General features: G+C 43.2%; 1 protein-coding gene and 1 long non-coding RNA gene across 10 annotated transcripts in view; one reads left to right on the plus strand and one right to left on the minus strand.

Annotated features, from left to right (window-relative positions):
- Nucleotides 1-13,627, plus strand: part of LOC310658896 — a 29,956-nt gene extending 16,329 nt beyond the window's left edge. Inside the window, exon 3 of the long non-coding RNA XR_014502522.1 lies at nt 13,473-13,627. This is a non-coding gene — a long non-coding RNA (uncharacterized lncRNA). The remainder of the gene's footprint in view (nt 1-13,472) is intronic.
- Nucleotides 1-24,989, minus strand: part of CHST11 (carbohydrate sulfotransferase 11) — a 214,718-nt gene that overhangs the window by 111,659 nt on the left and 78,070 nt on the right. For 7 of the 9 annotated variants that reach the window (XR_014502518.1, XR_014502519.1, XM_083401294.1 and 4 more), the window contains one exon: nt 13,649-13,734. Coding sequence is in view for 7 of the 9 variants with exons in the window: in XM_083401290.1 (XP_083257416.1) it covers nt 13,649-13,734 (86 nt within the window). In the remaining 2 variants the exon portion in view is untranslated. Of the gene's footprint in view, nt 1-13,648; nt 13,735-14,788; nt 14,808-19,930; nt 20,021-24,989 lie in introns of those variants that run through there. The other 2 variants (XM_083401293.1, XM_083401288.1) reach the window with 2 other exon arrangements.

Genomic DNA, 24,989 nt, shown 5'->3' on the forward strand with positions numbered 1-24,989 from the left:
TCAACAACCTCAGATATGCAGATGACACAACCTTGATGGCAGAAAGTGAGGAGGAATTAAAGAACCTTTTAATGAGGGTGAAAGAGGAGAGCGCAAAATATGGCCTGAAGCTCAACATCAAAAAAAGAAGATCATGGCCACTGGTCCCATCACCTCCTGGCAAATAGAAGGGGAAGAAATGGAGGCAGTGAGAGATTTTACTTTCTTGGGCTCCATGATCACTGCAGATGGTGACAGCAGCCACGAAATTAAAAGACGCCTGCTTCTTGGGAGGAAGGCGATGGCAAACCTAGACAGCGTCTTAAAAAGCAGAGACATCACTTTGCCAACAAAGGTCCGTATAGTAAAAGCTATGGTTTTCCCAGTAGTGATGTATGGAAGTGAAAGCTGGACCATAAAGAAGGCTGATCGCCGAAGAATTGATGCTTTTGAATTATGGTGCTGGAGGAGACTCTTGAGAGTCCCATGGACTGCAAGAAGATCAAACGCATCCATTCTTAAGGAAATCAGCCCTGAGTGCTCACTGGAAGGACAGATCGTGAAGCTGAGGCTCCAATACTTTGACCACTTCATGAGAAGAGAAGACTCCCTGGAAAAGACCCTGATGTTGGGAAAGATGGAGGGCACAAGGAGAAGGGGACGACAGAGGACGAGATGGTTGGATAGTGTTCTCGAAGCTACCAGCTTGAGTTTGACTAAACTGCGGGAGGCAGTGGAAGACAGAAGTGCCTGGCGTGCTCTGGTCCATGGGGTCACGAAGAGTCGGACACGACTAAACGACTAAACAACAACAACAACAGGATGGTGGTGATGATGATGATGCGATTCCATTTTTATTTTGCCCTTCCTCCAAGTCACAGGAGTGAGGGAAGCATGTGTATGAATTCAGCAGCGTTTAGTCCCCGTCCCCGTCCCTCCGGCTGCTATTTTGTTAATGTCACTAACGCTGTTTTATAGATTATGAACAAATTATAGTATCGTGAATCCTATATGACTTCTGTTGTAATTGTGCTGTTTAGCTTATTTTTAGGGGTTTGGGTTTTTTTGTTTTTTTGTTAATAGTGTTTGACAGATTGTACAGTCATACCTCGGGTTACAGACGCTTCGGGTTGTGTGATTTCGGGTGGCGCACTGCGCCGAACCCAGAAGTACCGGAACGGGTTACTTACGGTTTTCAGCGCATGTGCCGAAGCACCGAATTGCAACCTGCGAGTGCGCAGATGCGGCACTGTGGGTTGCGGATGCTGTGGGTTGCAGACGGGCTTCCCGCACGGATCACGTTCGCAACCCGAGTGTCCACTGTAATTGTTTTACTGACAATTTGCAATTGTTTCACTGATGATTTGTTAATTATGCTATATAATTTACGTTGCATTTGTGATGCTCTATTATGTTGTGGTTATTTATTGTTTGCAAGACGCTTTGCAAATCTTGTGAGTGAAAAGCAGAACAGTAATACAATAAATCAAATCAATCGAATCCTAGGAGCTGAGAGTAGTACACATGGCACATTTCCCCAACAAAACTAGGCATTGTGACTGAGTGGGGATAAAACCTAAGGAGTCCCATTTGAAGTCCAGCACAGTTTACATCACACTGGCTCTGTTACACAGGAGATATATGCTGCACAACTGGAACACAAGGGTGCATCATATGGCTTGGCCAAAGTTCAGCACTCTTAACTCCCATTGATTTCAATGGAACATTTAAGCCTATGATTCACTTTTTCCAAATGAGCTCAACTGAGGCAGGAGGAGGAGTTTATTCAATGATGGCAGGGGAGAGCTTTGTTGGCATTTACCAAGCTTCATGTAATTTTTGAAATAGAATTAAGGGCTTAGTTCAAAGTTCAGTTGAATATCCTTCTTTCTGCTGGTTCTATATGTTCAAGACTAAACCCAGAAAACCTATGTCTGGCCACATTTGTCCATGCCTTGGTAACCTCCAGAACAGATCATTTTCCTGCACTTTATGTGGGGCTACCCTTGAAGGCAGTCAAAGGACAATAGCTGCGTGATGACCCGAAAAGGGGCTTTTCCCATGACAGCGCCCCAGCAACGCAACTCCCTCCTTTCTGAAGTATGACTGGCATCATCTGCCCATTTTTTGATGCCAAAACATTTTTATTCTGCCAGGACTTTAGTAGAGACTGATAAGAGATATTTCTGTTGGACATACCTGCTTCTGTTTTGATAGCTTCTGCTGTAATTTTGTTAGAGTATACCTGTACCTTGATAATTGCTGTCACCTCTTGTTTTAGACTGTGTTTGACTGTAAATTGTTCTGCTTTTAAAACTTTAGTTTTTTAATTGTTGTTACCCGGGAGAAAGATATAAATTTAAGCTAACAACAATAGCAGCAGCAACAACATCGTCAACATAAATACTGCCAGTACCATTCAAACTGTGCAGTGGCAGTATGGAACGCAATTTATTCTTTTGACAGCTGAGGTGCAATTATTTCAGAATAATTCTAGTCCTGACAATTTACTTAATTACCCTACTCTGTGTGTGTGTGTGTGTGTGTGTGTGTGTAAATTCTACAGCTGAACATACAAATAGGCCTTGGATTTGCGTTGTTGATTCTGTTGTCAGTGGCCATTTCCCACCACCAGGTAGCTCTAGTTTTGAGCCCCATCATTTCCACACCCACCTTTCAAAAAGAAAGAAAAAAGAATCAGTATTCAGCTTGAAGAGGTTCCACAGAAAATGAATGGAAGCCATGACACTATAGTATCTTCCTTTAAAAATATATATTTGCATTCCCTTTTATTGCACTTCCTGAATAAGTTTGTACAAAACCAGAGCATCCCAAATTCTAAATCCACTGTTATTTAGGAGGTTGTGTGGGAGAATCCCAGCTACATGTTGTTCACAACTTTGATGCTGTATACAGTCGCATATGAAGTTCTTTATGCCAGAAGGCGAGGTCCTTAGGTTCAAACTGAAGCCATTTCTTACAGGTTCACATTTATTTTCTCTAAAAGATGCAGGAATGTTTCCTTGCCAAAATGTATGTCTGTATGTGCTCAGATAAGAGGTCAGCAAACTTTTTCAGCAGGGGGCTGGTCCACTGTCCCTCAGACCTTGTGGGGGGCCAGACTATATTTTTTGGGGGGGGGGGGAGGGAATGAATGAATTGCTATGCCCCACAAATTACCGAGAGATGCATTTTAAATAAAAGGACACATTCTACTCATGTAAAAAGACACTGATTCCCAGACCATCAGGGGCCCTTATTTAGAAGGCGATTGGGCCAGATCCAGTCCCCGGGCCTTAGTTTGCCTACCCATGGTTCAGATTATAGACTGCATAAAACCATTAAAAAAAAACCAAACTACCCCCTTTTAAAATTAGTTCATAAAGTGGCATAGAAGGAAGAGTCATCAGTATGTCACTAGCCAATAGATGTTTGGGACACTCATGAAGCGAGGAACCTAGAAAAATACCATTGGTTCATCAAGCTGAGTATAGCCTACACAACAGGGAACCTGTGGTCCTCCGTGTGTTGCGGTATTTCAGCTCCTATCCACCCCCGTCAGCTTGGCCAACAGTCAGGGCTGATGGGAGATGTAGTTCAGCAACATTTGAAGGGCCACAAGTTCCTAATCACTTGTCTACATTGGCTGGCAGTAGTTCTCCATGGTGTAAAACAGCCTTACCTGGAAATGCCAGAGATTTAACCTGGGACTTTATTATGACTTTATCATGTGCTCTGCCACTGAGCTACAGCTTTTCTTTCAGCACCCCACCCTCCGCATGCATTTAGGTTGACATCCCATTCTCCCCCTAATAAAGGCACACTGTTTGGTAATGCCGTTTCTCCACAGAAGTCGTACTACACGCGGAAAGACATCTGGATCCCCCCACAACTGAACAACTGTGCATTTATTGCACAATAAAAAAACATCGTCTGGAAAATCCCTTAGAGTAATATCAATTAATTCCTCTCCTGTTGGACGCCTGCTGCTCTGACAGGCAGTAATTAGACATACTGCTATAATTTTGCAGGTTGCTTCTGGAAGCAGAATGAAATAACTAGGGGTTGGCATTGTACATCAGGCTGTTTCTATTAACTCTCTGTTCTGTTTCTTTACGCTTGATGAGCTTTTACACATGAGCAATCAGTGCCTTCAACTATACTGATTAAGATTATGAGCTGCCTGTGTTTACTGTTTGTAGTTTCATCAGGCTCCAGAGATGGGCACAGTAGGTAGGCCTCTTTTTATCTGTTTTTATAGAGTCACACACTGCAGTTTCACTCATTAATAATCACATTCTGGATGGAAAAGAGAAAGCATTTAAGGTGGATTATCATAAATATGAACACTGTTCAATATGAGTTAAGTAACTGCATTCTAATATACACACACAGAGAGAGAATATTCATGTATTACAGCTGTTGTTAAACAGGAGTCATTTTGATTACTGCAGTGCAGGGTTCCTCAGCACAGTACATGTGGGCACCAATATGCCTGCCAGCGCTTCCTATGGCACCCACAACAAGCTCTCAGTAAATATTCCCTCAAAAATCAACTATGTATGAGAGACTGCTGTTCCTGCTCAGTTCTTGTTTTTACTGTCTCAGATTCTCATACACTTCCCCATGGCAGCCATTTTGCTTTATACCACACACACACACACACACACCATAGCTGTCAACTTTCCCCTTTTTAAAAGGGAAATTCCCTTATTCCAAATAGGATTCCTCGCAATAAAAGGGAAAAGTTGACAGTTATCACACACACACACAAACACACAAACACACACCCTAACAGCAGCCATTTTGCTACTAGCACCCATGGCACCTCTTCAACATTCCAAATGTGCCCATTGGCTCTAAAAGGTTGGCAGTACCAGCTGTATATCATGGTATTTACATGGCCAGAAGAAAAGGGAAGAGTCATAAGAGAAGGACACCAAGTATAAAACCAGTTGCTACTTACCGGTTCATTACTCCATTTCCGGTTTTGTATTTTTCTTAGCAAACATAGTAAGCTTCTGATACTCATTCTTTTACTGTGGTATTCTTCTACAGGGGGTCAGGTAGAGTATAACTCTGCTAATTCAAGTGCATCTAGCCTTTTCAGTGTCACGAACTATCTTTACAATATGAGCAATCTGGGTAGGCAAGAACTATCCAGATCTTGCCACCAACTTATCCTGTCTCGTCCCAATGAACGAAGCCCTACTATACGGCATGAATTGCTGCTTTGCTTTTAGCTCTTAGCTCAATTCCCAGTCTGATTCTGGTCCTCCATATCCAAATCCCTAGGCTCTGTCACTTTTTGAAGCCCACACAGAAGCAAAAGTGAACCTGGATATTGGTGACCATTGATACTGGTATGTGACACTTAATCTTAGGTAAGTCCCACTGAACATTATAGGATTTGCTTCTAAGTAGAATTACAAAAATTCTTAAAAAGTAGAGACATCACTTTGCCAACAAAGGTCCTTATAGTAAAAGCTATGGTCTTCCCAGTAGTGATGTATGGAAGTGAAAGCTGGACCATAAAGAAGGCTGGTCACCGAAGAATTGATGCTTTTGAATTATGGTGCTGGAGGAGACTCTTGAGAGTCGCATGGACTGCAAGAAGATCCAACCTCTCCATTCTGAAGGAAATCAGCCCTGAGTGCTCACTGGAAGGACAGATCATGAAGCTGAGGCTCCAATACTTTGGCCACCTCATGAGAAGAGAAGACTCCCTGAAAAAGATCCTGATGTTGGGAAAGATGGAGGGCACAAGGAGAAGGGGACGACAGAGGACGAGATGGTTGGATAGTGTCCTCGAAGCTACCAGCATGAGTTTAACCAAACTGCGGGTGGCAGTGGAAGACAGAAATGCCTGGCGTGCTCTGGTCCATGGGGTCACGAAGAGTCGGACACGACTAAACGACTAAACAACAACAACAACAACAAAATTACACAGAATTGTACTGTAGGTCTTCCATCTTCTGATTACTCAGTACTCTCAGTTGAACAGGTGTACAGTTTCCATCTCACAACTTCCATTTAGAAGTATTATGTATAAGTTTATGTCATTCAGCATGGAAGTCCCATTTGCACTGGCTGACTCTCCCATGCAAACTACAAATGCAATTCTACATTGATTAACGATGAACATGCTTTGTGTAAAACCGTCCAAAGCTCCAAATCCCTTAGTCAATTTTATCATGGAATTAAAGAGCTATTATTCCTGGAGCCCTGATTTTTTTCTATCACAGATCTATGAAGCAGAGCTCTCTGTCTCACTAAGCACTAGGTTTAGCAGCCAGCAGTTGGAGGTTGAACAACTGGGATTTAAGACAGCTGAGGCAAAGCAAGCATGTGTGATTGCTAGTTGTAACTGAATGTGGTTAAACTTTGTTGAAATCAATACATCTCAGCACATCAACCCTGAAATAACAAAGCATCAAACGGCTTCAGTTACGACCCACAATTCTTGGATCTATTTATCAATTCCGTCAGATGGATGGACAGACAATGCCTTTAAGCAAGGCAGCCTCCCAGCAATTTGGCTCCTTAATGAGCAGAAAGACACATTTTGAAAAAGAAGGTTGAAAAAGTGAAATCACAATGAACCAGGAAAAGAAAGAGAGTGCAGGCCATTGAGATTAGCGAAGTCGCAACACAAAAACATTTAGAGGAGAGGTGAATAATCTTGGCCCTCCAGATGTTGTTGGATTCGAACTCCCACTGGCCCCAACAAACATGGCCCATGGACAAGGATGACAGTTTCTATAGTTCCCATTATCCCTATCTTTCAGTGAACATGTACAAGTCAAGGACACAACCTGTTCCTGTAATGCTACACCTCCCATGGATGTTCACTGAATGCAAAAAGAACATATGAAAAGTGCTCCGCTCTGAACTGTTATGCCCACTCTCTGCACTAGCACTTGATGCATTGATGCCATTTATGTGAAGACTTTCTCTTTGACTTCAATGCTGAGGGTAGTTCAACAGGCACGAAGGGAAGAGTTGCACTGAAGTCACTGTTGGAGCCATTGTGTGGGTAGAAGCTCCATGCGTGTATCAAGTTAACTGTGTGACATGAAGCAGGGAAGCAGGAGAAGATGCGCTCCCTAGACCAAGCTTAGCTATGGCTTAGCTGTGGTTAGCAGAAACCAACCAACTTCAAACCATTGTTTCTTATGAAGCCTGTTTCCACTAAGTATACTTAAGTTAACCAGAGTTTAGTGTAAAATGGAAGTTTTTCTTAGCCTTACCAGATGACCAAGGAGGGAGGACTCTGTAAAGCCCCAAACTCATCCTAGTAACACTAAACCATGGACTTATGTTATGAATGAACTGGGCCAATAACTCAGCAACAAACCTAAGAGAATCATTTTAAAAAAAATTAAAAAGCCAAATACAGTGGTACCTCAGGTTACAGATGCTTCAGGTTACAGACTCTGCTAACCCAGAAGTAGTACCTCGGGTTAAGAACTTTGCTTCAGGATGAGAACAGAAATTGTGTGCTGGCGGTGCAGCGGCAGCGGGAGGCCCCATTAGCTAAAGTGGTACCTCAGGTTAAGAACAGTTTCAGGTTAAGAACAGACCTCCAGAACAAATTAAGTTCTTAACCTGAGGTACCACTGTACATAAAAAGAATGTTTAAATTGGTATGCAAAGGTAGCATCCATACTATCCAATTAGGATCCTTCCTGCATAGGAAAACAGGATCAAGACCCTTCCTGGAGAAGGGTAGTAATTTTCTTTCCTATTACCCTGCCAAGTCTTGTCACTAATTGCTTATGATTTGGTTCTGTTTTCAACTGCAATGAAAGGATCAGTGACACCCACAGATGTGCTCAAGCCTCAAATATGTTGTTGGCAAATTTTGAACCTTGGTTGACTTAAGCTCTGTGGGCTGGTTGGTAATTAACTTATTTTTAGCCCAGTGCATCCCTACAAGGCCACACAAATTACAAGATGCTGCAGTGTGTTGCTTTTCTAAGAATACACTTTGCAAATACAGGGAGAAGTTTGGTTCTTTCATCCAGTTAATCCTGACTTCTGTCTAACGCTACCAGACATATATTCATTGACCCTTCCTCCTGCCAGCCACAGCTGGGAGGGAGATGGAATACAGTAGCTGCCTCGGTCTTGCATTCTGCTGTGGGTAACTTTCCCCATACACCATGTGAGTGTGTTCAACCTATAAATAGATTTTAAATACTTAATTCCATGCATGACAAATCTAACTGCTGTTGTCAATGCTCTGGTAACCTCACGGTTAGATTACTGCAATGCATTATACGTAGGGCTGCCTCTGAAGACGGTTCAGAAATTTCATCTGCTGCAGACTTCGGTGGCCAGGTTGCTCACTGGAACTAGACAGTTTGAGCATATTACACTGACCCTGGTCCAACTGCACTGGCTACCAATTAATTTCTGGGCCCAATTCAAAGTGCTGGTTTTGACCTGTAAAGCCTTAAACGTCTCAGGACCGCAATACCTTAAGGACCGCCTCTTCCCATATGAACCTACCTGGACCCTGAGATCATCTTCTGAGGCCCTTCTTCGTGTGCCTCCTCCTCGAGAGGTCAGGAGGGTGGCAACATGAGAACGGGCCTTCTCTGCAGTGGCTCCCCGTCTGTGGAATGCTCTCCCCAGGGAAGTTCGTCTGGCGCCTTCGATATACATCTTTAGGCGCCAGGCAAATACATTCCTCTTCAACCAGGCCTTTGCCTGACCTAACATCCTATACCCTTTTTAAAATGCTGGCTCTCTTTTTTTGGGGGGGGGGCGTAATCTGGTTTTTGTTTTGATTTTATGTAAGTGATTTTTAATGTGAACCACCCTGAGATCTTCAGATATAGGGCGATATAGAAATAAAATAAATCATAATAAGGCCATTCAAACACTATTTGGGCATTCTGCTCACATATAAAGCCTACACACAAGTAGGGAATGGACATGTTAAGCTCTGCCCCCTGTGTTGCTGTCTCCATCTGCTCCTGGAAGGTGATCGAGATAAGATCCTAAGAACAGCTCTGCAGCAGGATCAAGTCAATGCTCCACCTAGTCCAGCATCCTGTTCTGAGAGTGGCCAACCAGATGCCTGTGGAAAGCCCACAAGGAAGACTTGAGTGCAACAACACACTCCCCACTTGCAGTTTCCAGCAACTGCTATCCAGAGGAGCGCTGCCTCCGACCGTGGAGGAAGAACAAAGCTATCATAGTGATGCAGGGCCTAAAGCTTCACACCTTTGTCACGACTCGCGTGTAGGATTTACATGTGAGCAGGCTTGTCCAAATAGGGCTTCAATGTAAATGAAGCGATTCCCCCCCTCCCCCCCGAGCTTTAAAATGAAGGAAAGCAATAAACTATTTTTACACATTCTTCCCAGGGGCAAAATATTGCTTGGAAAACACAGTGCCCTGGCACAAACAACTTTGAGGAATGATTTCTGGATGCCACACAACAAATGATTTGGTGCCCCAAAGAACCCATCTGTTAACATGGAAGAAGTCATACTTTCAATAACCACCAGGGATACTGTAAAGGTTTACAAGATGTATAGCACTTTGAGTTTTTAGGGCCCCTTTGCAGGACCAACAGAACCAAGGGAGAAAGTCCTGACCTATAAGACTTCAGACTTCAGGGGCTCAATCCTTGGTAGTTTCCCTCTATGGAAATAACTTCCATAGGGAAAGTATAATATAAAAATATAAAATAAATATTTACCGTATTTTTTGCTCTATAAGACTCACTTTTTCCCTCCTTAAAAGTAAGGGGAAATGTGTGTGCGTCTTATGGAGCGAATGCAGGCTGCGCAGCTATCCCAGAAGCCAGAACAGCAAGAGGGATTACTGCTTTCATTGCACAGCGATCCCTCTTGCTGTTCTGGCTTCTGAGATTCAGAGTATTTTTTTCTTGTTTTCCTCCTCCAAAAACTAGGTGCGTCTTGTGGTCTGGTGCGTCTTATAGAACGAAAAATACGGTAAATATAAAATTGTCATGCCATAGAGAAGTGTTCAATAAACACATAAGACACTGGCTGCACGTTTGAAAAAATAATATATACTATTCATTGTATTGAATTGTAGATTTCAACAGAAGTGGCTCATAAAGTTCAGCAAAAAATGTAGAAGACCCAGTGGATCAGTTCATTCTCTAATCAGTTTATGCATGAGGTCCATATATGTGAAACTGTCTATTCCACCTGTCTGTTCATAGAGTTCACCCCTGATGACACACTAATTTTCTACATGCAGGGATTTTGCTTTGTTTTAAATTTTGTGGGACATTATTCAAACAGCTTTACCGCTTGCTCCTGTTAATCATATAAAGAAGACTTTGGGGTGGGGGAGATTTCCCAAATGATATTTCATGCCATAAACTACATGACTTCGCATGCAATTAATGCATAGTTCTTCTTAACAATACCTGATATCTATACAGACAGTTTTCCTTGTTTCCCAAAACTTATCTTCATACGCATGAGAGGGGGCAAGGAGTTGTTGCTACTGCTTGCCCTTCTCCAGCTTTTAAAAAATGCATCTCCTTGGCCATGTCAAGGCTAGAATGAGGAGACATTCTAGATAATTGGAAGGGAAGCAGCTGCAGTTCATTGCTATGCTTATCTGTCCCCAAATCCTACTTCCCATTGCTGAAGCCTCTTTCCTTCCTCCTCGCTGTACCCTTGGCTAAAAATCATGGTGAAAGAGGAGAGGCAGAGATAGGGCAAAGGAGTGGATTCAGTTAGGTGGCTGCCCAATGCATTGCAACCCTCTTCCTCTTCCGAGCACAAGTGCTCATGCGGCAACAGCAAGCTGGAAAGTGCAGCCTGCATGAGAGGGTCTAGCTGAGCAGGAAGATCTGCATGGCACTCCTCAGATGATGCCAAACTCAAACACCCCCTGTCATTTAATGACAAAGTGCTGACAAAAATCAACTAAGTTTTTCTGCGAATTGTGGAAGAACTGTATTAAACCGCACAACTGAGGCAACAACAGGGCCATTCAAGGCGGCAGCCTATGATCACCTCACTTCACCTCTCTCCTCCACCCAGTAGCTCTCTTGCTATTTTCACTTGTCTGAAGTGATCTGTGAATGTCAACAGGACAGTGTCTGCTGGAATATTGCTCTGCCATGCCCTTCATGCATAGACATATACTGTGCAAACTCTATCCCAAAAGGCGGATGGATGTTAGGCTGAGTCAATCTCTCTTCTTCTTCTTCTTCTTCTTCTTCCTCTCTCCCCACATTTGCTCCTTCTCCAACTCTCACCCCTTCCTTTAATGCACTACGAACAGAAGATGCCAGTGTACTGGTGGAAATTCTTGATGTGTGAAAAGCGTCATCTGCTTAGTTCAACAGTGGCTGTGAGAAATTCTGGCCTTATTCAAACATTGACTCTGTGCTTGGCTCCCTCAAAGAAGAAGACGCTGAAGGAATTCTAATGCAGAGGGCTTGGTAAAGATGAGGGATGAGGAATGAATTTGATTCAATTCACATCTAAGTGTGAACCTACCCAATTTGCACTTTCCGGAACAAGAGGTGAACCAAATCACAGGCATCCACCAAAATTTGCACTTTTCCGAATTGTGCAATGCAGTTCCTCAGACAAATAGTGTGTGCATAAGTGCATATACTTAGGGTGTATATTGCATTATGAAAAATATGCTTTGCAAACAAGGCATATAATAGGCATAATTGCATACAAAAAAAGTGTCTATTGGGAGAAATTAAAACAAAACTGCTGATGAATTTTCATGAGGTCTAAAATCGCAAACTGATGAGGAAACATTAAGAACCATCCTTAAGATTGGAAAATTAGAAACTGGGAGAAATTGAAATTGACATATAGTAGTCACCTGTCCCTGGTCAAGCTATACCTGGAAAGGAGGAAAAGAAGGAAGCCATATAGCAGAGAACTGTGTTCCCTACTTGTAGCAGCTCAGGAAGCTTTTGCATCTACCCAGCTTGCAAAGACACTGGAATTAAGGCCTTTTTAATGTGTTTGTATGTTCTTATCTTCCTTCATGACCTTTGGCAATGGGAACAGAAAAGTCACAAGCACATATTGAATGTTTCCCAGCAAACCCCAGAGGCGATAAGTCAGAGCGGTTACAGCTTACTTTCCTCACCAGTCATTCCCTGAAAGCGTTCTAAGGTTTTATTATTTCCCCTTTTGGCAGGCTTACTTTCTTCCTGTTGAAAGTTTTATGTACACTTTCCAGTTAGCAACACAGAGCCCAACTCGCTCGTGTCAATAAATGCTGTTGCCCTAACTTCCTCGGACTCAGAGTAAAAATGGAAACTAACCTGAGTTCATTTTAGAAGCAGAAAGCAAGGCAAAGGCATATTGAGAACAATTTTGACATTCTCATGTCACAGCCAACACGTATCTCTCAAATGTCACCAGCCCCCTCTAAAAATTCCTCCTTAATCAGTGGGAATCCATTTTGCAAGCCCCACAGTGATTCTTTCCATCACCAAGTAGCATTTGAAATATTTAGTGGCTTGTTAAATCTAATGAGTGAGATTTATTAAGAGTCACTTCCCTTAATAGCTGCCCGCGTTTCACAAAATGTTATTCATTAAGGTATAAATATGAAATAGGCAGCTGTTAAACCTTAATAACTATGTTTAATAGCTGGGCTGGCATTTCCCACCCTCTGCAATGGCAATACTGCCTCTCCACTGCTAGCAGGAAATGCTACTCTCCAAGGTATCATTAACTTATTTAAAATATTTTTACCCCCTGCTTAATCTGAAGATATCAGGGAGGTAACAATAGTTCGATAAAATAACAAAATACATCAATAAATATCAAATCACAGAATGAACCTCTTTCTCAGCAGGGTATCATCAACAATATCAGAAAACCCAAGTTTCGTCCCCTAAATCACAACTGAGGGCTACTTGTCAGTGAACAAAGGCTTCAGATATACTTTAAGAATGGATTCTTACAGTAACATTTCAAAACATACTGGAAACAGGAATCTCCTCGTGGTGAAACAAAGCCAGTCATGGTGTTCTCTGGGTTCCCTCTCCATTTTAACAGAGTTCATTATTCATGAGAACCAATGTGATGTAATGGCTAGAGGGCTGGATTAAGATCAGAGTTCAAATGCCCATTCAGCCACGAAAGCTCACTGGGTGACCTTGGGCCAGTCACTGCCTCTCAGTCTAACCTACCTTACAAGGGTAGTGATCAAACATTGCTGGGGTGGGGGTGGGGAGCTGTTAAACTGACTTCTGACTCAGAAGTAACCCAACCAAAATTAGCCAGCATGGGATGAATGGGTGAAGAGGCTGCAAGTCTCCAGAATTATGATGATGATGATGATTATCATTATATTTCTTTGGGCCACACATATCTGCAACGTTTTGGCTACCTGCAATTGCTTCCAAACAATATCAGGAAAGGGGAAAAGAAAAGCAACATTAAAAGTCTTAAGGTGTTCCACAGTGTGTGCGCCTATGCCTTATCTCTTCTCTATTTCCCTATCCACAGGAGATGAGAATTCACTAGAGCTCTCAGATAAGCGAAATAACTTTGCAAGGAAAGTGCGCAGCTTCTCTGCTGCCTTAATGCACTCCACCAGGAAGCCAGACTATTCATCAGGAAAATAACGGAACAGCGTGTGTGGGATGTGTGAAGAACTAAAGCTACAGCGCTAGGACGCTTACCTGGGTTGGATTGTACAGTTCCTGTAGTGGGCTCCTCGACCCCTTCCGGCAGCAGATGTCCATTCCAAATGGATTCCTACGTATTACTGGCAGGAAATAAAGGGAAATTAGTCAGGTTTCCCAAATATTAAATGATTCTTAAAGCATAAATTAAAACAATTAACACATTTCAGAAATGAGGCTGGATTTCTTAAAAAATAGTAATGAAAGAATTAACCATAAGAGTGGGTCTGATGGGGTGGGTAGGTTTCAGCTAACTAAACATAGCATTGTTATAATTTGTTGTTATTGTTGTTGTTGATTAAAGCACCTTCTTGTTCCAAAATGCAGCAGGCAGATTACTGGATAGGGTTCCGTTTATAACCCCCCATTTTAAAACAACAGCATTGGTTGCAGTTCCGTTCACAGTGCTAAAGTCCTAGACAACTTTGCTCCCCCAAATCTGAAAGATCACCTCTTTTCCTACAGACCGCAGCGGGTGCTAAGATCAGCTTTTGGTAGTATCACCACTCTCAGAAGATTTGGCACAGGCGGCAAGGAAGAGGGCTTTCTCTGTGGCACCCTAAATTGTGGAACTCCCACCCCACAGAGATGTGCCTGACATCTTTACTATCCAGCTTTCATCACTGAAGGTCCACCTCCTTACCCTGGCCTTTGACAAGTGAAATACATACTTTTAGAACCCTATACTGCTTTAATGTTGGGGACCTTGGGGTGAAAAGGAGGTAATAAATCAGAACAAAGTAAAATAATTATAATATATTTAATACACTGCCAAGAGTTTTTTGTTTTTTAAAGCAGGCTTCGTGTTGATATATACATCTTTCCCAAAGAGAAACAATGAACAACATAATTGCATAGGTATTGGGACCAGCTGACTGTCACATAAGTGATTCTTATAGAATAGATTCAATTTGTAAAACACACTGAACTTTACCCAAGAATTTTCAGTCAGTTGAAACGCAAGTTTCAGCTTTTAAATGCCGACCATCTTACAAGGAAGTGTTACCAGCGAAACTGCTAGTGTGAAGTAGGAAAACAGTAACCAGCTTCTATTCGATTATTTTTCTCATTCTCAGACATTTTTATCTAGGCTAACTTGTCACAAGCAAGTGGAAACTGCAAACACCTTCTTATCACCTCATTCACTTGCCAGAGCAAGGAGAATCCATCAATCACTCTGGTGCTCTGGAAGATGACATCATCACTCCTAGCCTTTAAAAAGTCCCAGAGACACTGCACCGTGAATCAAAACCAAAGGACCTACGCAACACAACAAGAGCTGAGCTGGTGCATTTCTTTCTTTGTTTCTTATAGGGCTTTTAGTGCAGTTTTACCATCTTTAGCTTCTTATATCTTCTAAAGAACACTTGCAAATCGTTCCCAATCGTCACCTAAAAGTAAATATTCCATCAGGCTGCAGCACTGGGAAGGATGAGAAGCAGGGCAACAAGCACCACACCCTCAACTGTTTCCACCTCAGGTGGTCATCGTAAGAAGAAGAAGAGCTTGGATTTGATATCCCGCCTTTCACTCCCTTTAAGGAGTCTCAAAGCGGCTAACATTCTCCTTTCCCTTCCTCCCCCACAACAAACACTCTGTGAGGTGAGTGGGGCTGAGAGACTTCAGAGAAGTGTGACTGGCCCAAGGTCACCCAGCAGCTGCATGTGGAGGAGCGGAGACGCGAACCCGGTTCCCCAGATTACAAGACTACCGCTCTCAACCACTACACCACACTGGCTCTCCATCCAGTGGGTGCAGGATAGTTGGATAGACTCTGCCGTCACGCCCACCCTGTGCTGAGCTCCCTAGGCCTCCCCTCTCAGAAACAGGCAACAACACTCAGTGTTTGGAAGGAGGTGAGCAACGCCACACTTCCAACTGCTACTGCTTTAAAGCCTTGATGGTGAACATAATAACTGGGCAGGCTCACGTAGCAGGAGAAGACGGTCCTTGAGACATTCAGATCCTGACCTTTAAAGGGCTTTAAAGGTTAGCGCCGGCTGCAGAAGCAATTACTTAAACAAATTGTGTCCTATCTAATGCTTATCATATTAAAATCTGTAAGAAAACTGCAAAACATCTCTGCAGAAGCAAAACAGAACATACATCTTTTTTTGTCTTGAAAGAAAAATAAATGTCTCTCTTTCTCTCCTAATCTAAATTGAAACATTAAAAAGGTAATTATCTACTGAAGGGACCTGCTGCTTTCCCCTCAAAGCAATGAGAAACTCCACAGTCTTGGAGGTATCTTGAATAGTTCTAGTAAACAAACACACTAAATGATTTGATTTTCCTTCACCATTTAAAGTACTGGAGATTACCGTGGGCTGCAATTTTAATTAACTTCTGAGGATTTTTAGTCAAACAGCTCAATAGAGCAATTGCTTAAAATATTGAATGTTAAACACATGTAGGATACCAATTGATCTTCTGCATGCACAGATACAGGTATTTGGAAGAAGAAGAAGAAGAAGAAGAAGAAGAAGAAGAAGAAGAAGAAGAAGAAGAAGAAGAGGAAAGTTTTCCTCAAGAAAACATTGCATAACATCTTCAGGCTATGCCAAACTTGAGCTCCTACCCAAGTGTTAATTTGGAGCTTAAGACAGGGCTGAGTTTAAATGCCTTCCCTGACAGCACCACACTTTCTGCCTGCTGCAAAGCTGGATGGGGAATGTTTTGGTGGCAGCAGGACAAACAGAGAAGACAGCAATTATGCTTCCCCTACCAGCAGGCTCCAGGGTGAGCGCATGGAGCTCTGCCCTCACTCTGATAGGCTTCAACATAACCCCATGTCATCATTGCCATTAAGCCCATCAGCATGGGGGTCAGTGAGCAATAAACAAGCCAAAGCAAAAGGAAAGGTGAGCCAGGAGCAGTTTGACAAAAACTTTCATTCCCTTCCCTTGTGCGCAACCATTCCACGCTAGAGTTGGCCAGTACAGATGGAGCAATAAAAATGGTTTCCTATCCTGGCTTGCAGAGCAGACACAAACCATACTTCGCCTGCTCCGATGAAGCAGCAAACTATGATGTGCCTCCACTCAGGACCAGATGAATGGAACACATGAGTCTATGGCTTCTCCACTTATTCACAAAACACCAAACCATCGTTTGGTATTATGCCTGAACTGTCTCACATAAACCAAGGCAAGAAATAAGCAGAGCTCGAGCGTCACTCTTGGCAACATCACAGGAATGTAGTAACAGGGAGCTTACACGTTTTGAGGCAGGGCTTCAAATAAAGGAATAGATGTTCCCAAGTTTTGTATTATGTGGGGGAAGGGGAATTTTCTCCACTTTCTGCATAACGTGCATAATTCCATGCACTCATATTGCCTCTTACTTGCCTTTGCTGTAAACTAGAAATATCAAAATGTAATAACCTTTCCTTATAGGGGATTTGCTCCCCCCAACTTGTGGAGAACGATGGGGATGGCAACTGGGGGAGGGCCAAGCTCATCCTCATTCCCTGCTCATGTGTTAAATCAGCAGACCTGAATAGGGCTAGAGCTGTTTGCACATTAGGCAAGGACAGATGCTTAGAGATGCCAAGAAATGTGCTTCTTAGCAACAGCAAGTTTTTTATGCAAGGCTAGTTTGTGAATGCTATATAGCACAGTATACCGTTGAACAGTTGTTTCTTTGGCTGACAAATGCACCTGCGCCAATGGCAAAGCAGTTTCTAAAAGAGCTTCTTGTCCTTCTCATCAGCTCAAGATAAGATAAGATAACACCCTGTGGTGTTATATTGACACACCAGCTCACTAAAGGGCAAGGCTGATTTCCCCTTGTAGTGCTTGGCAGTCTGATCTACCTGTGGTTTTCTTCAAACGTTTCCAATGAAAACTTTTTAATAAAGTTGAACCAAAACTATAGTATAAGTTCCAAGCACATCTTGCATGCAAGAGATCAAGTCTTTGGCAGCTTGGCTAAGTCAAGACTGGAATTTGTTCTCTAGCTTTAAAAATATATAGAAGAGATGAGGGAACCTGTGGCCTATCAGATGTTGCTGAACTGCAGCTCCCACCATTCCTGACTATTGGCTATGCTGGTTGGGGCAGATGGGAGTTGAAGTCCAACATCCTCTTGAATGCCACAAGGTCCCCATGCTCAGTACATAGGCTCAATTGGTACATTATGGGTAAGGAAGGTTAGCTACAGTGATTGGCCAGCAAACTAGAATTCAAAATTATGGTTTAAAGCAGGTTTGCAAGCCATGATTTGTGGGATGGTTTTGATTTCCAAGCTGACAAAACTGTTTGTTTTGTCCATCACTCTGCACCTCAGAGATGGGAGTAAAGTTATTAAGCTGAATACTAAGAGAACAGAAGCAGAAAAGCACATCTAAACACTGTTTAGCCAACTGTACATTTGGAAACTCCAATAGATGTTTGGGTTACAATAATGGACGGCTTGTACCGTATTTTTTGCTCTATAAGACGCACCAGACCATAAGACACACCTAGCTTTTGGAAGAAGAAAACAAGAAAAAAAATATTCTGAATCCCAGAAGCAGCCAGAACAGCAAGAGGGATGGCTGCGCAGCGAAAGCAGCGATCCCTCTTGCTGTTCTGGCTTCTGGGATAGCTGCGCAGCCTGCATTCGCTCCATAAGATGCACACACATTTCCCCTTACTTTCTAGGAGGGAAAAAGTGCTTCTTATAGAGCGAAAAATACAGTAGTTTGTTGTGAAGTTTTAAATGAGTCATAAAGTCTTGCTCTTTTATTGTACCCCTAAGAAATGATATGAAATTAAACCTAAACCTACAATACATGACCCATTCTGTTAGACAGATTTACTTTCAATGTGATGCATATGAGGATTTCAGTACATTGATATTCCTTCCTTGAACCTGAAATCTGTGTCCAACCCTCAACTGAGCCAAAAATTGCACAGTCACAATGCCCAGCTGTGTTGTGCGAGCTGAAAGCCTATGCTTTACTTTGCTCACCCTACCCCTCCCCACACCTCTTGCCAGTCACAACTGCTTTTCATCTGCCACACTCATAAGCCTTCCCCATAACCACTTCCTTCCATTCAATGTGAATGGGAAGTGTGATATCTGGGGCCAACAAGCAACTAAAGGAGAAAGAAACTTGATCTTCATCTTCGCCAAACAAAGTCACATTTGAAAACCAAGGGCCTAGAATCGGGATGGGGAACCCGTGGCCCTCCAAATGTTGTTGGACTCCAGTTCCCATAATCTCTGTCCACTGAGAATGCTGGCTGGGACTGATGGGAGTTGGAGTCCAACAGCGCCTGGAAGGCCACAGCTTCCCCATCCCTGACCTAGTGAAATATAGAGCTCTGAAGAACAGCAAAGGGACAAAGTTGCTTTTCATCATGTTAAATTTCAAAGGGATAGGTACATTTAAGTGATGAGTTCGTCAACAGCCTTTCAGCAGACTGGACAACAGGAGAATACCATGGAAAAAATCCCAGTGTAAATTGTGGTTTTTATCAACATGGGTGCAAAAACAACAGCTTGACCTTTAGAATGCCAGAGTCTCAAACTCCCCATCGGTATTTCCATTGAAGCAGAGCACATGTTCACATTTCCCAAATCTTTATGTGAATAGCAGCATCCGCTAGCTACTGGCTTTTTAATCTCCTTGGTAATGCTTTATTTACATTGTTTATGCTGTCCTAATTACTCCTTGTTTGTATCATAAACATAAACAAATATTGGTAATTTGCTTAAATTAACTGCATCTCATCTTACTTTTCTAAGGATATGTTAATATTTAATTTTTCATTACACAGATGCAAAACAAAGTGACAAAGGATCCTAATATCTGGTTGCTTAAAACTCATATACATGTCAGTTGCTGATTGTATCTGTGCTGAAGATCTGTGCCCATTTACATCTTGTTTGGGAGATGGCATATATCCTGCAGTACAGCATTAAGAACATGGAAAGAATAGGACACAATCAACATAATCAATTGGGGGGACGGAACTGTAAATGGTAACAAAAAAATTAAGCCATTCAAGTCAATGATGCTCTTAGCAGTGATTTCAATGCAAGTAACACGCAATAGGTATTGGATCTGAAATCTAATGACAGTAGTTATAAATAGATTTAAGAGAACTGGATATAGTTCCTTTTGCTTACCATTGTGTCCACATGCCATTTCTTTTGCCTCAATGTTCCCTCTGCCAAAACACTTTTCATAGGCTTTCGAAACAATAAAAAACCTGTAAAACCTATTCATCTGAGGCAAATCACTGTAGCCACAAGCAACAATCCCTTTTTAAAGCCACATTTGACACTCACCAGCTGTGTGCTGCGGCGCCACCACTGCAGATGGCCAGAGGACAGTACTGCAGCCGCCATTTCAGCAGGGATCATGTGACCCAAGGGGCCAATGGGGTTCTACTTGCTGACTGCAGCCCAGATCATCAGTTTGAACGATTCATCTCTCAGACACGCACTGAATTCCCCCTCCCTTTCCTCCCTGCTTGACTGCCTGCTTGCCTCAAAACAAACCACCAGCCCTGACACACAGCTTTCTTCCACAAAGCAACTTCATTTCCCCCTATGATTCATTAAGCACTATTTTTCTGGGACTCGCCAGGCTTTGAGGTTTGTTACATGCAGTCTAAGACTTCAGTCTTCCTATTTATCCCCTGTCTGGAAACTAAGCATGCTAGGAATTTATTACTAAATATCTGTGTAGCAGATTGTAGTTTGTTTTCATTTCAAGTCGAGAACAAGATAGGAAGATCGAAATCTGAAGTGTGTTTTCATTACAGTTTTTCTACAGGTGATATCTCTTGTTGGGCTCACATCTACTGTGATAAAGAGCATACAATCTTCTTTGAGATGCCCGTTCAAATTTCTAGCATGTCCTTGTACCTAAAAAAAAAATAAATGCGTATGTGCACACTATTTACTCCATTGCCTTAAATGAAAAACGAAAGGAAGTGGGATTGAATAAGTGGTCTCTTCTGGTTCTTAGGAATCAAGAAACTGAAACTGTATCTGCTATGTATGCTAAAGTTACCTTTACAAATCCATTGCTGGTACTGTATATTGGTTGGTACAATGCACAGAGAGCATTCTCTCTCCCCACCATTCACTTCAGGCTCGTTCCATATTGCTTCTTACCAGTACCAAGTTATTTCTTAGCCAGAGGGAACCACAAAAATATAAGAAAGTACAGAAGTCATAACTTTGAAGGTGGGTTTCTTTCTGAATTATTATCTGGGTATTTCAGTACTCAGAAGTAGTGGGGAGGTTTGTATGAAGATTTATTTTATTTTTATTTTACAGGAGTAGCCGTGGGCAAGTCACCACCTCTAAAGCTAAGCTTTCCCTCCAGAGAGCTGTTAGGATATGTGATATGAGGAAGCCTAGAACACGGGAAGTGCTTGAGGAGATATTTAAGTGGAGGCTGAATGGGCAGCTGTCCAGGATGCTGTCACTGAAGATTCCTGTATGGAGCGAGAGCCTTGACGGGACCCTAAGGTCCTTTCCAGCTCTTAATATTCTATGATTCTATGGATGGTGCACTAAAACTGAAATTTCTCTTTGCTGTGTGTGCTGATCAGAAAGCTCCAGGTTATTTTTGTAATGCATTTTACCACACCAAGAGCTGGTTCTCCCTACCTCTCCCAATTTTATCCTAACAAGAGCCCTGGAAGGAAGATCAGGCAGAGAGAGAGAAAGAGAGAGAGAGAGACCTAAGCTTCTCTTCCTCATTTAATCCCCACAACAAGCCTGTGAGGTAGGTTAGGCTGAAAGGCATAATGACCAAGTAAGGATTATGAACCCTGGTCTCCCAGGTCCTAGCCCAGGGATAGGCAACCTAAGGCCCGTGGGCCGGATGCGGCCCAATCGCCTTCTCAATCCGGCCCATGGACGATCCAGGAATCAGTGTGTTTTTACATGAGTAGAATGTGTCCTTTTATTTAAAATGCATCTCTGGGAACCTGCACAAGCGATGCTGACACAAAACCCCACATATACTAAGTATAATAGAAACATCCCCACCTCACCCCACCCATCTTCCCACCCCCTTTCCCCTTCTTCTTCCTAATTTCTCAACAATGAAACTGATCTGTAAAAAATGTTACTTGGAGGGGGAGGGAGAGAGAGATTGCACATACTTTTGTAAACTAAGAAAATCTTTAATAAAAATACATTTTTAAAAATGCATCTCTGGGTTATTTGTGGGGCATAGGAATTAGTTCATTTCCAAAAAAAATATATAGTCTGGACCACCACATGGTCTGAGGGACGGTGGACCAGCCCACGGCTGAAAAAAGGTTGCTGACCCCTGTCCTAGCCCAACACTCAAACCTCCACACCACACCAGTTATAGTGGAGAACTGTGTAGATAGTGTTTTGATATCAGAATAAGTCCTTGGTGACCATTTGCTTTTTAAGGATCCCATCTCAGTCTCCGAAATTGGGTGGAAAACCAGGTCTTTGCTGTAATCATCCTTAAAAAATAAATAAATCAGTTTGTGGCCTGCCTGCCTGCTCTGGCATGGAGCTTCCTCAAAAAGAGAAGAGAAGGAGGGCTTTAAAGAGAATAGCTGCTTTGGTGACCTATAATTTTAAAGGCATCAATCCAGAAGTGTGGTTAGAATGTGAAAAGGTCACTTGCTGCTGCTGCTGCTGCTGCTGCAGCTGCATCCTGGATCACAACATTTCAGGATCCCAAACAGATACGCAGCCTGAATCAAACTGCAAGTCACTCCTGACAGAGTTTTACTAGAACAAAATTAAAGCAGCATAATGTCAGGCATTCTCAGGAATTAAAAACTGGAATTGGCAGGCCCGGCCCGGCCCGGCCCACCTATTAGGTGTGGCAAAGCAGCCACCTCAGGCAGCAGAAGCCCCATAGCTGCCGCCGCCCTCAGAGACAGTGCCAGAGAAACGGTGTAGGCATCATCACAGATTTCCAGCGAGATCTTGCCAAAATATTGTGAGATACTGCCCGAAATCGGCACCAATGCCAGCACTGATTCTCTGCCAGTAGGTGGTGTGGCGCTAGTGGTGGCAGAGGCAGAGGTGATGGGATGGGCAGCATGGCAGAGCAGAGTGGCACTTCCTGTTTGGCCTGGGGGAGGGCATCGCTCAGGGATAGAAACAGTGGTGTAGCGTGGGGGTGCAGGGGGGGCCGGCTGCACCGGGCGCAACATCTGGGGGGGGCGCGCTTGCACTCGCAGCTCTCTGCCCCTACCTGGCTCACTCACTCTCTCTCACTGCAGTGCTGGCTGTGCGAATCCGATCCGAGCTGCCGGGTCGCCGCCCAATGTGGAGGGGAGGGTGCCAGGCGTGCAGTGCAGTGCGGAGAGAGAGCGAGGGACTATCTGGGGGAGGGACAGTGCAGCGGGGGGGGGCGCAAATTACTTGCCTTGCCCCAGGTTAGGGGGCGCAAATTACTTGCCTTGCCCCGGGTGCTGACAACCCAGGCTACGCCACTGGATAGAAAGCACATCCTTTGCATGCAAAAGGACTATATGGTCACTTCAAACTACTCTCAGCCTTCAGAGGAAACATTGGCAGCCAAGCACTCACACGAGGCAAGGAAAGCTGCATCCAGGCTCCTCTTTTCAGAATGAATAAATTCAGCTCTGCATTTGTCAACAGCATGTGAACGGACTCTGATTGTTACTTGCATGCAAAGGGGATGCATCTGAGCTCCCTGCCTCCAGCACAAACAGGTATAGGCTCTTCTCTCCCTACCACTTGTAATCAGGGACCAGTGCATCATGCCCTAGAGATTACCTGCTCAGTGTAGCTATTTCACTGCCTGCTGTACTTGAGAACTAATCTCGATTTTGCTACTGTGTGACCTGAGTTTAGAAAAGCTTTACACATATATATATATAAAAAAAACACTAGTGGTTTGGGAGATGCAATTCAATAGCAATGAAACTGTACAACCCTTTGACACGTAATCATGCATCAATGATTTGGGGGGTTGTGGGGAAATGAATATTCCAAAGTTAGTATTTCATAGGTTCTTTGACAGGGCACACCATTGGAATTGGAAGCAGCTCGCTTCCCTTCGTGGAGTGTCATTTGCCATTTTACTGCTAGACTGCAGGCAACAGGTATTTGCTGTTTCTTTGTGTGTGTGTTTTAAGGTTGTCTTCACAATGAAAATTTGTGAAAACACAAAAGCTGCCTGTTGTGGTCTGGGAGTTGCCAGACATCCAGGAGGCTTTTGTTTTCAGATCAGACTCCAGATTAGACTTGTTGTTGTTGTTTAGTCGTGTCCGACTCTTTGTGACCCCATGGACCAGAGCACACCAGGCACTCCTGTCTTCCACTTCCTCCCACAGTTTGGTCAAACTCAGCTTCATAGCTTCGAGAACACTGTCCAACCATCTCGTCCTCAGTTGTCCCCTTCTCCAAGTGCCCTCAATCTTTCCCAACATCAGGGTCTTTTCCAGGGAGTCTGAGGTGGCCAAAGTATTGGAGCCTCAGCTTCAGGATCTTTCCTTTCAAATGACCATTTCTCCATGTGAAAAAAGCACTCAGTGATCACCTTTACCATATCAATCATGAACAGGTCTATAGATGTATGTGTGTTGTCAAATTTAAAGAGAGGAGGCAGGGAAAAATAGAGAGAGAAAGAGAGTTTGTTTTTTAAAGAAAATAAAGAACCTCCTTTCCAAAAAAATTGCCTTTAGTAGGATATTTCTGAATAAAAGTAAATCCCTAACTCCTAATTACCATGGAAGAAGATTCACACTGAAACATTCTAGGCTTTTGGATCAAATTTCATACTGCCCCGTACAGAACTGTTTCAGATTTATTTTGTTTATGTGGGGTGCCCTACTGTTTTCCACCCCATTATGAGAAACCTTGTTATAACACCATATAAAATAAACAACATTTTTTATTGATTTATCATAAACATGTGGACGATCTGAAGCCTTATTTACCAAGGGGATCCAGGGCCTGAGCCCATTAGCACGCACTCCCTACCTCGGAGGAGACAAAGGCACCAGGGACCAGCTTCTTCAGAGAGAAAGGTTTTATTTTCATCTGCGCAGAAGGGCACCAGTGGAATTGTTTCCCAAGACTGGCGCATTGAAACGAAGGAGCATTCAGCTTTTATCACCCTTAATCCCTCCTCCTGCTCCCCCTTTACACCAATCACATATAGCCACCTGCCCATTCCACCTTCTTGGAGCATGGAGGGGAGGAAGGCACCCTGGGGGGAGGAAGGCACCCTTACATTCCTACGCATGCTCAGATAGTGAATTACTACGTGTCCATTCTCTCCATATACGCTCTCCATATACGTGTCCATTCTCTCTCTATATATATGTGGCCATTCTTACTAGGGGCCATCCTTGCCTAACAAGTT

The sequence above is a fragment of the Podarcis tiliguerta genome (genome assembly GCF_965153285.1).
Source record: "Podarcis tiliguerta genome assembly, chromosome: 10".
NCBI classification, from domain to species: domain Eukaryota; kingdom Metazoa; phylum Chordata; class Lepidosauria; order Squamata; family Lacertidae; genus Podarcis; species Podarcis tiliguerta.